Source organism: Cryptomeria japonica, chromosome 7 (genome assembly GCF_030272615.1).
Source record: "Cryptomeria japonica chromosome 7, Sugi_1.0, whole genome shotgun sequence".
NCBI classification, from domain to species: Eukaryota; Viridiplantae; Streptophyta; class Pinopsida; order Cupressales; family Cupressaceae; genus Cryptomeria; species Cryptomeria japonica.
In genome coordinates, this window is record NC_081411.1 from 859,377,055 (window position 1) to 859,397,324 (window position 20,270).

At 40.7% G+C, this 20,270-nt stretch overlaps 1 protein-coding gene across 2 annotated transcripts in view; it reads left to right on the top strand.

Annotated features, from left to right (window-relative positions):
- The window catches only part of LOC131047033 (uncharacterized), a 366,423-nt gene that overhangs the window by 196,081 nt on the left and 150,072 nt on the right, over positions 1-20,270 (top strand). For both annotated transcript variants that reach the window (XR_009358409.1, XM_057980827.2), the window contains exons 16-17: positions 19,225-19,293; positions 19,407-19,471. Coding sequence is in view for 1 of the 2 variants with exons in the window: in XM_057980827.2 (XP_057836810.1) it covers positions 19,225-19,293; positions 19,407-19,471 (134 nt within the window). In the remaining variant the exon portion in view is untranslated. The remainder of the gene's footprint in view (positions 1-19,224; positions 19,294-19,406; positions 19,472-20,270) is intronic.

Sequence of the window (20,270 nt, forward strand, 5' to 3'; positions counted from 1 at the left end):
TATCTGAACTTCAAAAGCATCCTGGATAGAGCCTCGTTGCCAGTCAGACGTCCATAGTCCCGACGAGGTTATCGCCGCAAGCTCATGAACATTGCTCCATTGCCAACTGGGCGTCCATAGCCCCGATGGAGTTATTCGTATATTCCCGTTAGCCAATTTTGGTATTTCATTTCATTTTTTCTTGATTTTTCTCTTTCATTTTCTCTTTCATTTTCTCATTCTTTTCTTTTGATATTGCTTTTTTCATTCCATCAATTCCTTTGGCTTGTAAGTAGTGAAGCTTACTAGGGTTTGAGGATTGCGGTGGCGCTGAAGTCAGATTTTAGATTTTTCACCAATCACAGCTTTGCCTGAAAACCATAATGACTCGGAGTCTATTAATGTGTGAAGATATAGTAATCAACAGATGTCGGCATTAAGATACAGAAAATGATTCCCTTTCAGGTCAAGTACAAGTCCTGATCAGATGATAAAGCTGGAGAGGAACAACCTCGGATTCTGAGTGCTTCATGAATAGATATCTAAGAAATGAGTCTAACATAAGATCCAGGATATTGCCAGTGTGTGAGCAACAACACAGACGCCTTTCTCACAAGATGGAGGCTCCCACTCAAGACACCTAAACTAAACAGACGACCGACAGACCGAACCCAAAAGCAAACAAAGCAACGGACTGACTCAAAGCAAACTAAACCAAAACAAACGACAAGCTACCCGAGCCACTCAAGAATCATGAGTCAAATGACTCAAGGCAAATTAAGAACAAGGCTCAAAAGACCTCTAAGCTAAGACACACGAAAGGAAAACCTACTCTAAAAGCTATATACAAGACTCCTAGACTCAACACGACTCAAAGAAGCAAAATATATACATGACTTCACATGATTTCTTAGGTTGTGCAACAAGAACACAGCAAAAGTGATGGTTCTCAGTCGGGCAAATTCATCCTTAAACACAGAAAAGCAAGCTCTCACCATGATCAACTGGGGTAATTCGTTAGGACCATGATCAATCCAGATGCAAGTTGTTTTCCCAAAATCCCCGTAATCAAAATCTTAATAACTTTCAAGGCTAGGATTAAGGAAAGAGACAACCTAACACATTTTTGGCTCAGACGAAACTGTATTGTCGGAAGCGAGGTCACCAGCTGCTTCAGGAGGTCGCCATTGATGATGAATCATTCCACGAGCATTCACAGTATGTTGACCTTGTTTTGGAAAGTCCTCTTGAAACAAGCTCAGCGCCCCTTTGAATAGCTCAAGATTCTCTGTTTTCACTGAGATATCTTGCATAAACAGGCATTTTCATGAAATTTTGTTAGCATATCCTCAAAAACCAAGCACTCCCTGATGGATTGAGCCTCAAACATTTCCTCTAGTTGATCAAAGATAATCTTAGGTGACGTCTCATTCTCGAGCAATGTCTCGGGAGGTTGCAATTGATGATGGATTGCATCACTCACCATAGCTTGTTTATCTTGAATTTTTTTTGGGAGTGATTCCACTTGTGCTTCCTCTATATGGTCCTTCAGTGCTTCCTCAAATAGTATGATGGTGATGAAATCTTTAAGCGCCCCTTTGAATTGTTCTTCATACCTGGGCTCACTTATGATGATTTGTATTTCTTTGTTTAATATGTCAACTTGATTGTCTTCTTTAAGAATGCCATTTGAGACCTCCTACAATTCAATCTCAAGGATCTCCTTTTGTAGCATAAACGAGAATTCTTCAAGGAATGAGTCATCTTCTTCTTTAATTGCTTGTTCAACTCTTGAATCTTCTTTTATTACTGTTTGAGTTTTTTCAACTGATTCTTCAACTTTTGTTTCATGGTATTCCTTTTCAGGTGCAAGGCATGGCGGGCTATCCACTGTAATGCATTGTTCCTTGGGTGCATTTGTAGCGTCAACATACAACTGATCCTTCTCACAATCAAATGCTGGAGCAATGTCCTATTCATAGGTTCTCTTGAATTCAACTACAAGATGTGCACCCCAAGATCTGTTAATAATACATTCTTCCTCGGACAAAGTTGGCATTCCAAACTGGTTTCTGACTTGATTGATAGCCATTTCACACACTGAGCAAGTAAATTCAGAGTGAGGTGAGTTGTGAACTCTACACCACAATGGTAGCAATATGTTTTCTAAACGCATTTCACCATTCAAAATGAGCTGACTCTCGATCATCCACAAGAAGCTTAGAAGAGGATCCTTGCTCTCTGGGACACTGAAGCTGCCTTCTTCTGTTTCTGGCCTGGGGACATCCCAAAAGAAGATTTTTCCCTGCGCTGGTGATTCCATCCTTGATAAGTACTTCAAGTAGTGCATTTCATCATGTTCCTCTGTCTCATGGACTTGACATTGCCCTGGTCTTGCAAACTCGGATAATCTGCGTGGATAAAGTTGTGTATCTAATCTCCACCAAAGCTGAGGAAAATCAACTTGTTGCTCCTCGTGAAACTGTTGCTGCTCCATTGAGAAATCTTTTCTTTATTGATTTTTTGATTTTTGATTTTTTTGGATTTTCTATTTTCACCTTTTTTTGGATTTTCTATTTTTCACTTTTTTTTGGATTTTTTGGCTTTTTCTCTTTTTTTGGATTTTCTGGAATAAGAGAGATCTTGAATATCTCAGATTCAACTTGAAAGCTCAACTAGTTCCAGCTTGCTTCCTTATTTTCGCAAGTCCAACTGACGATCCAACGATCACCTTCCTTCTCTGTATCACTTCCGTCGAGTGTTGAAGATGACTTTCCACTGATCTTCCTTGGATTCAAGAGTTCGCATTCGCTGTCAGGCACTGCTAATTTTGTTGAGCGTGGGAGAAGGGTAAAAAGCCTTAAGATGATTTCTTCAAATGCAATGTGACTTGACAAGATCCGACTTTCAAATGCTCATCCCTCCTTCTATCGCCAATTTTGTTGAGCACGGGAGGAGGGACAAAAGTCCTGGATCTTCCTTGTGAATTAGGATCTCGATTTCATCTACTCACGACATGATAATGCTCTGCCCTCCTTCTAGCGCCAATTCTGTCGAGCGCAGGAGGAGGGTGAAAAAAGTCTTTAAGATTTTGCCCCCATTGGTTGTAGGCCCGACATTGAATTATTGGTCGTCCTTTAACGTCATACTGCATTTTGCTCCAATTGTTGTTGTTGCCTCTCCCTCCTCTTCGGTTACCTCTGTAACCATCGGATGATGCAGTGGCGTCAGCTTGCAGCTGGGCGGAGCCCGCTGACAGTGAGGGTTGCTCTTGCGCGAAGAATACCTAGTTCCCTTTTGTTTTCATGTTGTAGGGGCATTCTTTGTTGGCGTGTCCCAACATCTGGCAAATTTTGCAGAATGCCTTCTTTGGGCAGGTGCCTTTTTTGTGACCTTCTTCCTTACAATCAGTGCACCACACGTCTTCGTTTTTGCTCGTGCTTCCTTTCATGTTCTTAAATTCCTTCAACATACGGTGCATATCCTTTTGAAGAGCTTGCACCTTCTTACTTGATGATTCGTCACTGCTGCTTTCTCCCGAGGACTCCTCTTCTGCAAAGGACTTGTCCTTTTTCTTCCGTGATGTTTTGCCTTCACTTTCCAAATCCATCGCGCGGTTGTATGTGTCATCGTATGAGGTGGGAGGTACAATTTTCATCTCTCTCCGCAGGGATGACCGCAACCCTTCCACGAACCACCTCTTCTTTAGTCCATCAGCCAGCTGGTTCTCCATCTTCCCCAGTAACTCCTTTAACCGTCGGCTGTATGTTCGCACTGTCTCGTGCTCTCCCTGCTTTGTGCTTAATATCTCCGCCACGATTTCATTATCATCTCAGAGGAGTCGAAACTCCTTCTCGAAAGCTTTCTGTAGGTCATCCCATGTTCCCACCTTTGTTTTATCCACAACAGAGTACCAATCAATGGCTACTCCTCTTAGGGTGGCAAGGATCTGCACCAACCAATCCGCTTTGTCAACTACCCTGTTGGCTGACCATATTGTCTCACATGTATGGCAGTGCCGTATGGGGTCATCGTTGCCATCTCTGTTGAATTTAGACAACTTCTGTTTGCCTGCCATCGATGGGGGTCGTCTTCCTGGAGGTGGCTGTGGCTATGTTTGTGCGCCGCTCCCTCCAACGCCGGTGGTGTGTCCTCTATGTGGGTGACTGGAGGTACGGTGTTTTGCCTGCTGTGTGTGGCACCTACAACCGTACGGTTGTCCTCCCTTCCGTTCTCACCCGCACCCACTCCTGACTCCCTTCGGCGATCCTCACTTCGTGGCGTAAGGGATAAGTTTCTAAACTAATCCCGGGTCTCTTCGAATAGATTCCTCCGTAATCTTGTTTCCTCCAAAAACTCTTCGTGGCTTCTCACCCTACGGTGTTTCGGCGACGCATAGAAATTTCCCTCGGCTTCTGCACACTTCGTGACACCTCCTTGGTTCCCTTCAGGCCACCCTTCAGCAGGTTGTCCTTTGGCAAGTTGCCTCAGCCTCCGTCTATGTTCTACTTGTTGCTCTAGAATCAAGGCCCTCTGCGGGGCCTCCCACTCGTCCGTTTCTGCTTTCTTATTTCTATCTTTATTTAATAGGTTGGGCATTAATTCCCATACATTTCCATAATTCACAACACAAACCAAAACATGCCTTTATTAATTCATTTCGTTAGATACAACTCGTGTCAATATTATGACATCTCTATTTGAATATAGAATGTTCCTTTATCCCTATGGGATTCAGGGTTCAATTCCTTACTGGCCTAGTGCCATCCCGCTCCGGTTCCCGATGGCTGCTTTCTTCGTACTGTTGGAGGATTTGTTGGCGTCGCTCTTCTCGGGCAATCTCCTCCAAGCGAGCTTGTTGTGCTAGCGATGCCTGTGCAAGCAACCGGGGAAGGTGGTTCATCAACCGATTTACTGCCGGGATAACGTCCAGCATTGTCCACACGACACTTGGTGGGATTTCAGCCTTCGTGGCCTCTTGTCGGACGTAGGTCTCGATGGCTACCTAGAGCAGAATTGAAAATTCCCTCGTCGTAGTGTCTTCTCCGCTGTAGAGCTCTGTTTGTGCATCGTCGGCCTCTGGGTTTATCTCACAAACGGGTAGGCCGATCATGTTCGTGCGCCATCCGTGTCTTCCGTTCCCGAGTATGTCTAGGCAACGGCACCAAATATTTGCATCACTGGGTAAACAGAAAGAGTACAAAAGTAACACAGAAATAAACAGTGCAACATGAATGCAAGAATAAGCTTTCCATTAATAACTCAGAGTGTATACAATGTTCATAGTATTATATGTCGTAAATAACACACCCTTCAATATCCGCAGGTAGTACAATATATAGCAGCCGAAGGGGTGCGACACAACCGTCGTGACTCCAAATTTCTACTCGTCGGCTAACTAACTACTAACAACAACATTACTACCAAAACATAAGATATACATATTTCCCGACAACAACAATCATTTTGACACAAAAGCTGAAAATTCGACAAGCTTAAAAATGTGGCTAATAGGTCACCATGTGTCTCCCAACTCATTTTACACGCCTATAGAAGCTAGCAATAGCGTTTGGTGTATAGTCTTTGCATCCATAGACTTGGCATACGCATTAGCTACTGTCACCTTTTTCTTTGCCAGAGCTATGAGCTTCTTTGGCTAATCTATCATCTCCTCCACAAGAAAGAAAACATGTTGCAGATAAAAAGAGATGCAGGGACTATATTATCTACTTTGCATTAGGTATTTCTACTGCTAACTTCGCAATGAAGCCTTCATCGAATGATGTGTAATGTCCCCACTTTAGCAGTTGACCAAGTGTATGTGCGTTAGCCTAGCTCTACATGGTCCCGAGGGCTAACGAAGGGTTTAAGGGGATCCTGGAGTGTTTTGGCCTAGTCATTTCCAGTTTGGGCCAAAACGGAGTTGATTTACTTAGTTTCAGGCATACTTACTATTTTTAGTAAGTCAGCAAGACATAAAGGAGACTAGTTTTGGTGATTGGATTCGATACTCCTCGGTGAGAGCTTTCTGACGAGCTATCACTCGTGCCATTCGAAGTTCGATTGCTAATATATTTTAATGCCTGAAGTGTTATTAAAGTAACATTTAATTTAATTGTAAAATATTAAAGTGTTACTTTAATATTTATTTTATGGGGATGTGTGCAAATCAAAGGGGCACCCAAGGGAGACATAAGTGAATATTTTAATATGTTTTATATTACACATCTTTTATCCCACATTGCTCAAGTGAGTTGGGTCGACCCTTTGAAAAAGAATAAAAGGAAGCTTTTGTGGCTTCATTTAGCAGGTTGGATATGAGAAGAAATTGATGTGTGAGTTGCAGATTCGTTCTTGGCACTAGAGGAAGTCTATCCTCTCTTGTGACATTCTAGACGTCATTCCTTTGGGGTTTGGCCTGTGGAATCCATTGCTATCAGCTTCATTATCAGGCAGATTGGGCACATTTCCAGCTACAGGTAGCAGCACTATTCACTCAGGCACTATTCACGCGACACTATTCACGCTGGCCCTTTTCATGCAGCACTGTTGATGCGATACTGTTCACGCGATACTGTTCACGCAGTACTGTTCGCGCAGTACTATTCACGCAGTACTGTTCATGGCGTACTATTCACGTGGTCACTATTCATGTGGGTACTATTCATGTCACTGTAGCTGCAGGATTGAAAACATTTGCTGGAGCATTTTGTGTATAATGTTGGAGTAATCAGTGAGTTGATAGTCTGCCATGTATTTGATTTTATTAAAATCTTAAAATAACATCTTATTAGCAGTAGTTCAATTTCCAGTTTACATATTATTGTAGTTTCATTCTTGTTCATATTCTGTGATTTTAATTCCATGTAAAACAAACCAACATTTCATTTCCGGAGCCATAAGGGAATTTAAAACATTAACCGGAGAAATAAGGAGTTGGATGCAAACTGTTTGATAAAATTCCTAGCAGCAGTTGGTATGGTTTTTGGGCATTCCAGGGTGTCCATTATAGTGGTATCAGAGCTTGTTTTTCCTGCCATCCTGTGAGGGTTTCATGCGTCCAGCACATCAGTATTACTTGAGGAGAAACAGGTCAAACCAAAATTTACAGAATTCACCAGAGATTGAATAGGAGGGTGACCGTTTTTCACAACAAGCCATGGGTGACAGAGACGGGGAAAGGGGAGAACCTAGCACTAGGGAGATGCTCAGTGATCTTGCTAGGGGTCAGAGGGAGCTCCAGGCTACATTGCAGCAGATGGCTATAGCATTTACACAACATTTGACGAGAGTAGATCAAGGCAATAATGCCAACCGAGGTAATAATGACAACCAAGGTAATAATGGCAACCAAGGTAATAATACCAATCAGGGTAATAATGCTAACCAGGGAGGGGGACAGGGTAATGGAGGTAATGGAGACGCATCGATTAACAGGGGAACCAGGACATATGCTAGAGCAGGTTCTTCTACTACGAGACCACTCATGCCACAGTTTCCTTCGAGACAGAATGACCAGAATAATGCCGGTCCTACATAGCAAGAGATTCAAGATATGATTATGGATGATTGGAGTGTAATGGACACCCCCTGTTCGGCACTAAATTTATGTCCTGTTTACTTAGTGTAATTTTGTCAAACAGTTGGCTTGCAAGCTGTCTACTGGATTTTTTGGTTCTTGATTTGCAATAGGATAAATTGGATAAGCTGATATATTATTGTAAAGCTTTCAAAGTTTATTCAATATAAAAACAACCAAACATATCAAATACCAAAAACAAGAAGATTAATGCTGATGGTATTTATTTAATTCCAACTTCAAGTATACAAATCAGATCTGAAGAACATTACAGACCATATGATAATAAACAAATTCAAACTTGAACTCCACAAGTATAGAACCTGCTGAAACACTGTTCGCACACTGTAGCATTTTTACTATTCACGCGGTACTGTAGCAAATCACTATTCACGCGGCACTGTAGCAAAACACTATTCATGCGGTACTGTAGCAAAAACACTATTCACGCGGTACTGTAGCAAAAACACTATCTTCAAATCTGCAATTTCAAACCCCTGTAAAAATTTCATGCGAGAGCACCAGATGAAGCCCAATGTGTTTCCTGAATGAAAACACCATTAATCCTTCTGACTGTGTCTTTCAACAGCGAAGAGAATGCTAGCAAAGAGGGATTTCGTCCTCCAAGCCCAATAATCAGATCTCTACGAAATCCAACAGCATAACATTAATCTCATCCCAGCATACTCCAAAAGAGAGCTCTCAACCTCCATTTATATCTTCTTCCTGGATGCAAAACACTTCATTTCCTAAATGTGGGATAATACATTTTAGAATAAAATATTATTTCCCACAATGTACACATTAAAGGGAACTTTTAATATGTTAAACATTACTTTATATTCCCAACCTTATAATATAACAATAAAGTTAAATATTTAATTTAACTTTACATTTTATCGTTAAATATTAAAACATTGTTGATAATCTCTTTAAATCATTGTCGCCTTCAAACATTTTTATTGATAATTATGCCAACCAGGGAAACACTAAAAATTTCAAGTCACTGCTTAGGGACTAACTTACTATAAATAGTAAGTGTCTAGAAACCCTGTCAGAGCAGCACCGATTGGCCTGAAACTGAAAACACCTAGGCCAAAACACCTCAGGATCCCACCAATGTCCTTGTTAGCCTTCGGGACCATGTCAGAATAGGCTAACAACACCCCATATCATGTTGCGCTAAAAAGGGGACATTACATGGAGGGACTCTAGCCCTAAGTTACAGGCTGAGATGACATTCAGGGAATATATGGATGTTAGACTCAAGAATATGCCCATGAGAGGAAATTGACAACAGAATTATGAGATGAGGAAGAAGTTGGGAAAGTTGTCTATTCCATACTATGATGGTACAGGGAAGGCTTCAGCATGGACATGGGTCCAAAAATTAGATACTTATTTCCAGCTTAATCCCATGCTTGAGGAGTATGCGATTAAGTATGCTGCATTGCACTTGGATGGGAGTGCACACGAGTGGTGGCACCATGGTATGGTCACATTGGGCCATAATCAGATAGACACATACGCATAGTTCACTGAGAGGTTGATTGACAGGTTTGATACGAAGGATCCATGACTCCATGTCAAGGAGTTAGCTCAGTTGAGACAGTGGGGTCCTATCGACAGTTACATCTCAGATTTCCAGAGACTATCAGTATTGGTTACAGACATTTCGGAGAGGAGGTTTATTGTACTGTTTGTGGATGGATTGTCAAAGCCTCTTCATGGTTGGGTGAAGGGACATGATCCCCTCACATTGCAGGATGCCATTCGGAAGGCGAGAGATCTTGCACCTTCCGCTTCTAGGAGTAAGTTCACTCCTAAGGATCCACACTTGAAGAAGGATAAGGATAATAAACCTCTACATAGGGATTCTCAGCCTCAGAAAAAAGAATCAAAGAGGTTAGACAATGAGACAGTGAACGAGTTGAGGCAGAAAAAACTATGTTTTCAGTGTAGGGAACTATGGGATTTATCTCACAAGTGTCCTCTGAAGGCTAAGGCCAACCAGATGGAGTACTTTGCTGAAGAGTCACAGTCAGAGGATGAGGAGCAGCAGTCAGAGTCTGATGGTGAGAGCAGTGCCACTGAGGAGGGTTCAGGGGATGAGAAATCCCTAGCTAGATTGACAGGTGTTCAAAAGGCAATTACTTTTAAGGTGCGTGGCACCATACAGGGACAGAAGGTGGTTGCTTTGTTGGACACTGGGGCCACACATAATTTCATAGATTCACAGTTAGTGGCTAGGAGAGGGTGGCAAATTGAAGAACATTCAGGATTCCGAGTCATGGTAGCTAGTGGTCACAAGTTACTATGCACACAGAAGATTACAAATCTTCGCATCAGATTGGGAGATGGTTATGAGCTCCAGGATGAGTTCTATGTTGTGGACATGGGTGGTTATGACGTTATCTTAGGGATGACTTGGATGGTATCATTGAGAGAGTTTACTCTCAACATGGAGAGAGTAGAGATGAGGTTCCAGCATGAGGGCAGGACCGTGGTACTCAGAGGATTATCAGATGGCAGTTGTAGGGTAGTTTCTTTGAGGAGGATGGAGAGGTTGTTCAGACATGATGATGTTGAGTGGGCAGTAGAGTGCTTGATTATGCCAGCATCACCAGAGCCACAGGTTAAGAGTCATCCACCTGATGTGCAGGACATCCTTGATAGACATGCCAAGGTATTTGGCAGTATTCCACATGGCGTTCCTCCAGATAGGGGGATGCATCACGTCATTGAGTTAGAAGAGGGGGCTAAGCCCATTATGATCTCACGCCCTAACGTCATCCAAAGAAACACAAGGATGAGATAGAGAAAGCCATCAAGGAATTGTTGGAGATGGGGCACATTAGGCAAAGCAAAAGCCCGTTTGCTTCAGCAGTTGTTTTGGTTAATAAGGAGGATGGAACAATGCGCATGTGCATTGACTACAGGGCCTTGAACAAGAAAACCATTAAGAACAGGTACCCCATTTGGAGGATAGATGAGTTGATAGATGAGCTACATGGGGCATGCTTCTTCACAAAGATAGATTTGAGATCAGGGTATCATCAGATCAGTATGAGGGCAGAGGACATTGAGAAGACAACTTTTCGGTGTCACTATGGTCATTTCGAGTTTTTGGTTATGCCATTTGGGCTAACCAATGCTCCTGCTACTTTTCAGAGCTGCATGAACCAGGTGTTTAGGGGGCAATTGAGGAGATTCGTTTTGATTTTCTTTGACGATATTTTGGTCTTTAGCAAGACATGGGAGGAGCATTTGCAGCATCTTGAGTAGGTGCAATCTATTTTGGAGAGAGTCTCACTGTATGCCAAGGAGTCTAAGTATGAGTTCGGGATGACAGAGCTTTTATACCTTGGTCATATTATCAATGCAAAGGGAGTTCGGGTGGATCCTGAAAAGATTAGAGCTATTGTTGATTGGCCCACGCCTACGAACCTTACTCAGCTTAAGGGGTTCTTTGGCTTATGTGGTTTTTATAAGAGGTTTGTTAAGGGGTTTTCTCAGACAACTGCTCCCTTGACAGATCTTACTAAGAAGGGGGCCTTCAATTGGACAGGGGCAGCACAGAGGTGTTTTGAGCATTTCAAGCAGGTGATGTCTTCATGTCCAGTTCTAGCTCTACCAGACTTCACGAAGCCTTTTGAGCTTCACTGTGATGCATCGGGTGATGGGATTGGAGCAGTATTGATGCAGGAGAAGCACCCCATCGTTTTTTAGAGTAGGAAGCTTCGAGGTGTGGAGAGGAGCTATTCTATTTATGATCTTGAGATGTTGGCCATCATGCATGCCTTGGTCAAATTCCGATCCTACTTTGTTGGAGGGAAGTTTGTGATCAAGACGGATCACAACAGCATAAAGTATTTCATGAGCCAACGAGATTTGAATGACAGGCAGCAAAAGTGGGTCACTAAATTGTAGGCTTATGACTTTGACATTGAGTTTGTCAAAGGGAAGAAGAATGTAGTAGCTAATGCCTTATCTAGAAGACCTCACATTTGTGCTCTTGCAGAGATTACAGGAGATTGGAGGTATAAGATTATAGCAGAGTATGTCAGAGATACTTGGGCTTCTAGTTTGATTTCAGGTACTATACAGGATGATCTGTATGAGGTGATAGATGGATTGATCAGATTTCAGGACAGGGTTAATTTGATTCCGTCATCATAGTTGAGAGAGACGATACTGAGGGCATTTCATGATGCGCCTACAGCTGGGCATCTGGGGGTCTTCAAGATCTACAGGAAGATCCGAGAGCGGTTCTCATGGAGAGGGTTCAAGGATGATGTTCATAGGTATGTCAGGGAGTGTGCAGTTTGTCAGCAGAATAAGGGAGAGCACACGTTTCCTGCAGGTTTACTACAACCCTTGCCCATTCCGGACAGGAAATGGGAAAACATTTCTATGGACTTCATCACTGGTTTACCACGAGTGCAGGGAAGAGATTGCATTTATGTGGTGGTAGACAGATTGACGAAGTTTGCTCACTTCTTTGCTATTCCTTCTTCTGACACAGCAGCTTAGGTGGCAGATTTGTTCTTCAGAGAGATTTTTAGGTTGCATGGGCTACCGAGATTTATTGTTAGTGACAGGGATAGCAAGTTCATGAGCGCCTTTTGGCAGGAGTTGTTCAGGTTGTGCGGTACAGATCTTACACCTAGTACGAGCTACCATCCTCAGACAGATGGGCAGACGAAGATAGTAAATAAATGGGTGGAAGGTTATTTATGGAACTATGTGACTGCACAACAGAGAGCTTGGGTTAGGTGGTTACACATGGGGGAGTATTGTTACAATACCACATATCACATGACCATCAAGATGACTCCATTTATGGCATTGTATGGGTATGAAGCACCAAGCTTCATGGATTTGGCTTTGGGGGACAGCAGAGTGCCCAAAGCCAAGGATCTGTTGCAGGATAGTCAGGATATCCTGAGAGCGCTCAAGGAGAATATACAGCAGGCTCAAAATTAGCAGAAGCTGTATGTGGACCAACATAGGGTAGAGCGCAGTTTCGAGGTGGGGGACATGGTGTATTTGAGGCTACAACCATATAGGCAGTCATCTCTCAAGAGGAGTGGAGCAGAGAAGCTGAAGCCTAGATTTTATGGTCCCTACAGGGAGATTCGCAGAGTGGGCGAAGTCGCCTATGAGCTTGAGCTTCCAGAGGGCAGTCGGGTACACAATGTATTTCATGTATCAAGGCTTAAGAAAGCCATTGGTCAGAGTGTAGTACCTTCTGCAGATTTACCCCCTTTGGATGAGGAGGGGAAGCTCGTGTTAGTACCTGAGGCTATTCTGGACACCAGAGAGAGGAAACTCAGAAACAGGATAGTGAAGGAGTAATTGGTGAGATGGAGAGACCTGCCGGAGGAAGATGCTACTTGGTGGGATTTCAGCCTCCGTGGCCTCTTGTCGGACGTAGGTCTCAATGGCTAACTAGGGCAGAATTGAAAATTCCCTCGTCGTAGTGTCTTCTCCGCTGTAGAATTCTGTTTGTGCGTCGTCGGCCTCTAGGTTTATCTCACCAACGGGTAGACCCATCGTGTCCGTGCGCCATCCGCGTCTTCCGTTCCTAAGTATGTCTAGGCAATGGCGCCAAATGTTTGCATCACTGGGTAAACAGAAAGAGTACAAAAGTAACACAGAAATAAACAGTGCAACATGAATGCAAGAATAAGCTTTCCATTAATAACTCAGAGTGTATACAATGTTCATAGTATTATCTGTCATAAATAACATACCCTTCAATATCCGCAGGTAGTACAATATATAGCAGCCAAAGGGGTGCGACACAACCGTCGCGACTCCAAATTCCTACCTGTCGGCTAACTAACTACTAACAACAACATTACTACCAAAACATAAGATATACATATTTCCCGACAACAACAATCATTTTGACACAAAAGTTGAAAATTCAACAAGCTTAAAAATGTGGCTAATAGGTCACCATGTGGTCTCCCAACTCATTTTACACATGACTATAGAAGGCCCCAGCTAGCAATAGCTTTTGGTGTATAGTCTTTGCATCCATAGACTTGGCATACGCATTAGCTACTGTCACCTTTTTCTTTGCCAGAGCTACGAGCTTCTTTGGCTAATCTATCGTCTCCTCCACAAGAAAGCAAACATGTTGCAGATAAAAAGAGATGCAGGGACCATATTATCTACTCTGCATTAGGTATTTCCACTGCTAACTTCGCAATGAAAGCCTTCATCGAAGGATGTGTAATGTCCCCACTTTAGCAGTTGACCAAGTGTATGTGCGTTAGCCTAGCTCTACATGGTCCCGAGGGCTAACGAAGGGTTTAAGGGGATCCTGGAGTGTTTTGGCCTAGTCATTTCCAGTTTGGGCCAAAACGGAGTTGATTTACTTAGTTTCAAGCATACTTACTATTTTTAGTAAGTCAGCAGGACACAACGAAGACTAGTTTTGGTGATTGGATTCGATACTCCTCGGCGAGAGCTTTTCGACGAGCTATCACTCGCGCCATTCGGAGTCCGATTGCTAATATATTTTAATGCCTGAAGTGTTATTAAAGTAACATTTAATTTAATTGTAAAATATTAAAGTGTTACTTTAATATTTATTTTATGGGGATGTGTGCAAATCAAAGGGGCACCCAAGGGAGACATAAGTGAATATTTTAATATGTTTTATATTACACATCTTTTATCCCACATTGCTCAAGTGAGTTGGGTCGACCCTTGGAAAAAGAATAAAAGGAAGCTTTTGTGGCTTCATTCAGCAGGTTGGATATGAGAAGAAATTGATGTGTGAGTTGCAGATTCGTTCTTGGCATTAGAGGAGATCTATCCTCTCTTGTGACATTCTAGACGTCATTCCTTTGGGGTTTGGCCTTTGGAATCCATTGCTATCAGCTTCATTATCAGGCAGATTGGGCACATTTCCAGCTACAGGCAGCAGCACTATTCACTCGGGCACTATTCACATGACACTATTCACGCTGGCCCTATTCACGCAACACTGTTCACGCGGTACTGTTCACGCGGTACTGTTCATACCGTACTGTTCACGTGGGTATTGTTCACGCGGTCACTATTCACGCGGGTACTATTCATGTCACTGTAGCAGCAAGATTGAAAACATTTGCTGGAGCATTTTGTGTATAATGTTGGAGTAATCAGTGAGTTGATAATCTGCCATGTATTTGATTTTATTAAAATCTGAAAATAACATCTTATCAGCAGTAGTTCAATTTCTAGTTTGCATATTATAGTAGTTTCATTCTTGTTCATATTTTGTGATTTCAATTCCATGTAAAACAAACCAACATTTCATTTCCGGAGCCATAAGGGAATTTAAAACATTAAACGGAGAAATAAGGAGTTGGATGCAAACTGTTTGATAAAATTCCTAGCAGTAGTTGGTATGGTGTTTGGGCATTTCAGGGTGTCCATTACAGGATGCTTTTGATTGTGAAGGACTGACAATGCCTATACCTTGCTTGTAGAGCACACAAATTACACTCAGAGAGGGGGGGGTGCAGTGAATCAGTATATCAACCAATTTTTTCCTTTCGGAACTTGATTAGATGCAATAGTAATGCTTCAAAAATCAATATAACCACACATGCAAGAGCTAGCAGGTAAGAACACAAAAAACACATGATTAACATGGAAACCCTTGTGGGAGGAAACCATGGCAAAACAATGATTTTACATTGAAAACTTCATATAGATTTCGTAGGCACCAACCCAGTGGAGACCCCAATCCCCACAACTGAGCACCAACTCAGTAAGAGAAACCAATCTCTTTTAATGAATTTACCAACCTCTAGTGACAAGAATTAGGTCTTCTTAAGTCTGCTACAAACCTTCCTTAGATGGTTGCTTTAAATGTCTTCAGGATTTGCATTAACTCTGTGCTGAAATCTGCTCTTATATTTCACATATGTCAGCTCCAAAATGTATCAATAAAACTGTTCAAGATCTTGCAATAACTTGTCTTCAAAATATTCTAATACTTTATGCTCACAGGGTCTGCAGTGATCTGCTCAAAGTCTTCTCCAAATGATGGTTCCAAAAATGGTGACAAAGTCTGCCCCAAAACACCTTGTATATCTGCTCAGACTTGCCTTTGTATGCTGAGATAAATCCCCCAAAAGTTGTGTTCCAAATTCATTATGAAATCTGCTCCACAAATATCAATAAAATCTGCTCCAGATTCAGTCTATAAACCCTGCCTCATAGATCTACTTTACTTCATGCTATTCTTATTGGATTTATGTTGTCTTCATTGCTGCCCATAAATTATCACCGCTCTTCTTCATAATGCTATTTCTGCTTTTCTAAATCAGTTCTGTAATTGGAATCATATTCAAATGAATTTTCACCACCTTCTTCTCGAATTTAAACCTCTATTTGTACTGTCCATAGTGCCCCTTCATCCAATGGATGCAACACTCCAAGGAGGTTGGCCTAGACAGCATGAAAATATTTTGTTTTTTGTAATGGACATGCTAGAATGCCCAAAAACTAAACCAACTGCTGATAGGAATTTAGTCAAACAGTTTGCATCCAACTCCTTATTTCTCCGTTTAATGTTTAAACCCCCTTATGGCTACGGAAATGAAATGTTTGTTTGTTTTTAAGTCTTTGCATAGATTTGAAATTACATAACATGAACTAAAAGGAAATTACAATAATATGCAACATGAAGATTGAACTACTGCTGATATGATATTATTTCCAGAATTAATAAAATCAAATACATAGAAGATTTTTCAACTCACTAAATACTCCAACATTTTTGACATAATGTTCCAACAATGACTTCCCATCTTGCTGCTACAGTAACATGAATAGTGCCGCGCTACAGTATGTGAATAGTGCCGCGCTACAGTGGCGTGAATAGTGTAAGCTACAGTATGTGAATAGTGCTGCACTACAGTGCTGCTACAGTATTAATTAGTCTTCAATCAGTCCAATATCTTCATAAAATCATCCCTTCAGAATGGCATAAGCATTGGATAAGAAGTGAAGAAGGTATGAGCAAAAACACCAAATCTGCCTGTAGCTGGAGATGCACCCAATCTGCCTGCTAATGAAGCTGATAGCAATGGATTCCAAAGGCCAAACCCCAAACGAATGACGTCTAGAATGTCACAAGAGAGGATAGACGTCCCCTACTGCCAAGAACGGATCTGCAACTCACACATCAATTTCTTCTCATATTCAACATGTGGAGTGAAGCCACAAAAGCTTCCTTTTATTCTTTCTCCAAGGGTCGACCCAACTCACTTGAGCAATGTGGGATAAAAGATGTGCAATATAAAACATATTAAAATATTCACTTATGTCTCCCTTGGGTGCCCCTTTGATTTGCACACATCCCCATAAAATAAATATTAAAGTAACACTTCAATATTTTACAATTAAATTAAATGTTACTTTAATAACACTTCAGGCATTAAAATATATTAGCAATTGGACTCCGAATAGCACGAGTGATAGCTCGTCGGAAAGCTCTCGCCGAGGAGTATCGAATCCAATTACCAAAGCTAGCCTCCGTTGTGTCCTGCTGACTTACTAATAATAGTAAGTATCCCTGAAACTAAGTAAATCAACTCCATTTTAGCCCAAATTGGAAATGACTAGGCCAAAACACTCCAGGATCCCCTTAAACTCTTCGTTAGCCCTCGGGACCATGTAGAGCTAGGCTAACGCACATACACTTGGTCAACTGCTAAAGTGGGGACATTACATTTTCATTTAATTTCTTTGCTCAAAATGGATGCCCAATACAAGGGGCTCGGCCACATAAACTTAATTTACTTTATCTTTATTGTAGCACTACCTTTGCTAGAAATGAGTCAGCCAACAAGAAGGTTTAAATATAATGAGTACTTTGTGCTGTGTGAACTTAAACGCTGCCTTTAATCTGTTTTTAATTCCTCCCTGTTGATGTAATAGCTTCGGTCGTATTTCTTCTGAGCCAACTTAGACAACTAAATTGTCTAATTGGCCTCATCAGCCTTAGACAATTTTGTTTCACCAATTTGCTTACATTATGTTAAATCGAACTTGTTATAAAATAATAATCAAAACATACTTGTAATAAACCGATTAAGATGTGAATCGGTTCTATCATAAATCGTGTTAACATAACAAATTCATAATTATGTTCAATAAGACGTGTTGATTGGAGCATAATCGATCTGTGTGAAGAGATGTGATGTTTTATGTGAGGACCGACTCTTGGAGAAAGTTGTGCTGGTTGAAGGGACTTATTATCGGGTATATATGATTTGTCTCTCCCTCCAAAGAGGCATCGAATCGTTTGAGACACAAGCAGATCGAACCATCTTCATCCATCAGCAGTTCGGATTCTATAAGCATATCAAATAACATACATACTTCAGCAGATTGGGCATCATCATCTACAGAAGACCAAATCAATTCAATCATTCTTGGATGTGGCAGATTGAAGTAGAGCAGTTCACATTCATATCCAGCAGATTCGCAATTCTCTATTGGTGATTTATTTAGCTTCTAGTGTGAAGAAAAAATCATTGTAAAGTCTTTTGATATTGTTGAAATAATAAAGACATTTCTTGCTGGGTTTTTCACCTTCAAGAGGAAGGTTTTCCCAAGGTAACCCTTGTGTAATTGTGTAAATTTTGTCTATTCAATCTGATCACTGAAATTTAACACTCCCAACTATTGAATGAAATCGTCCAGCCTTGTATAGACATTATAATTAGAGTGCAGCCATAATTAACTTGAAGTCAGCCAGCATCTTAAACTAATACTGATTCTTATAACAAACTTAGAGCTGGCCACCTTAAGCAAAGGAGTTATAACATAATTTCTCATGGGTTGGCCTTTTTAAAGTGATAAATCTAGCACTGCTATAGCGATCAATTAGTGGCCTTTGGCTATTGCAACTTCGGCTGCAAGTTTCTTCTTCTTGAACAACAAATTCCTTAATGATATAAATGATAACAATATGTCCAACAATCTGCTTCATACGCCACCTACATCAATGACAATAATTCTTCTCACCGTTGAGATCAATGACAACTTCCAACATTGCTCTCCTAAAATCTCCTTAAGAAACTCTTTGGCCACCTTATTATAGCAGGAGAAAATATCATTCAATCTTTTATTTCATACATGCCCTTTCCTCAATGGAACTTGAATTTTAGAAGATGCCTATGATAAGGCATGGTATTGCACAACCGCCAAATAAACCACAGCTGAAATAACCAAACTAGTAACAAATGCCATATAAATAACAAATGCCAAGCCCACAATGCATTTAAATGCAGCAACCACATGCTAGAAAATAGACTATCCTCCCATGTGTAATGACATAAGAGTTAAGGATATTAGCTCACATCACATTAGCAAGCAGATATAAACATATTCATCGCCTTTCCTCATAAAGGGCCTTGTAATTAGATGGAGATTGCTTTTACTATATTAAGCTCATTGAAATTACTTTAGACCATAAATTGCTTTGACCAGCTCAAGAGAAATTGTTTGTCATTGATTATTATGATGTTCACGTGTTATATAATGTTAACTGGCTTGTAAGAATATGTTAAATGTAATTTGAGTCTATTGGAGATTCTACATGTAAAGTTTCCTTACTTCATTTTGAAATGTTGCTTTTTAACTATTAGTACATGGTGGTATTGGTGAGGATGGAACACTGCAGTCTATGTTAGAAGCTGCCAAAGTGGCACATACAGGTGAGGATTGGTTTTGTAGACATTGTTGGGTTCGATATATTTTTGTGATATATTTTTATAAATTTATAATGAAAATAACACTTGATTAATTCTTTCTTATCTACACTATGTAGGTCCAGGTGTGGAAGCTTCAAGGATTTGTATGGATAAGGTTTCCACGTCCCTTGCACTTTCCCATGTAAGTAATTATTTTATATGAAAACTATCTTGGTTCTCTTTTAATTGAAAATGAAGATCAATCTATTTTCTTGGTATCAAAAGTATTTGCATATACTATCGGGCTCTATCTATTATTTTTAAAAAATTATCGTTTGAACAAAGATTCAAAATACAAGTCTTTTGGCAGACTTGCGTGGCCATCTTATGTATGCTTTTCCTTGCAGACATATACATGTACATGGCTGCATTTATCTTTAAATCATATCTGTTACATGGGTACATTTTGTCATGTCCCCTCCTGGGTCGTTATACATATACGGAGAGAGAGACCTTAAATGAAGAATTTATTATTATTAATTTATATAATAATTACCAACGAATGAATATTTAATATTTATTTATTTATTAGATATTATTATTTAATTAACATTTATTAATAGTTATAACTAATAATATTCCTTAAATGATAAGGATGGGTAAAAAGAATACATACAAGCAATCATATGGTTTCTCCAACAAACAAGAATAGCATTTAGAGTAATTGACATTAACATTTTATTGGACATTACATTGCTAGTATTCCTCAATTTTGTGAAGTCTCTGGAGAGACAAAATTGCAAGCATCTAGCGTAAACATCGATCATAAAGGGAAAGGATAAATGGCACGTGAAGACATCATAATCAGAGTAAGGAAGTATGCAAAAGAGATAGACACATCAATATCATGAAGTGGGCCACTGTTTATTGAACAGCCACAGAACAGAGTTTCATGGAGTCCATATTCGAGTTTAATAAAGGAATAATCCAACATGGATGAT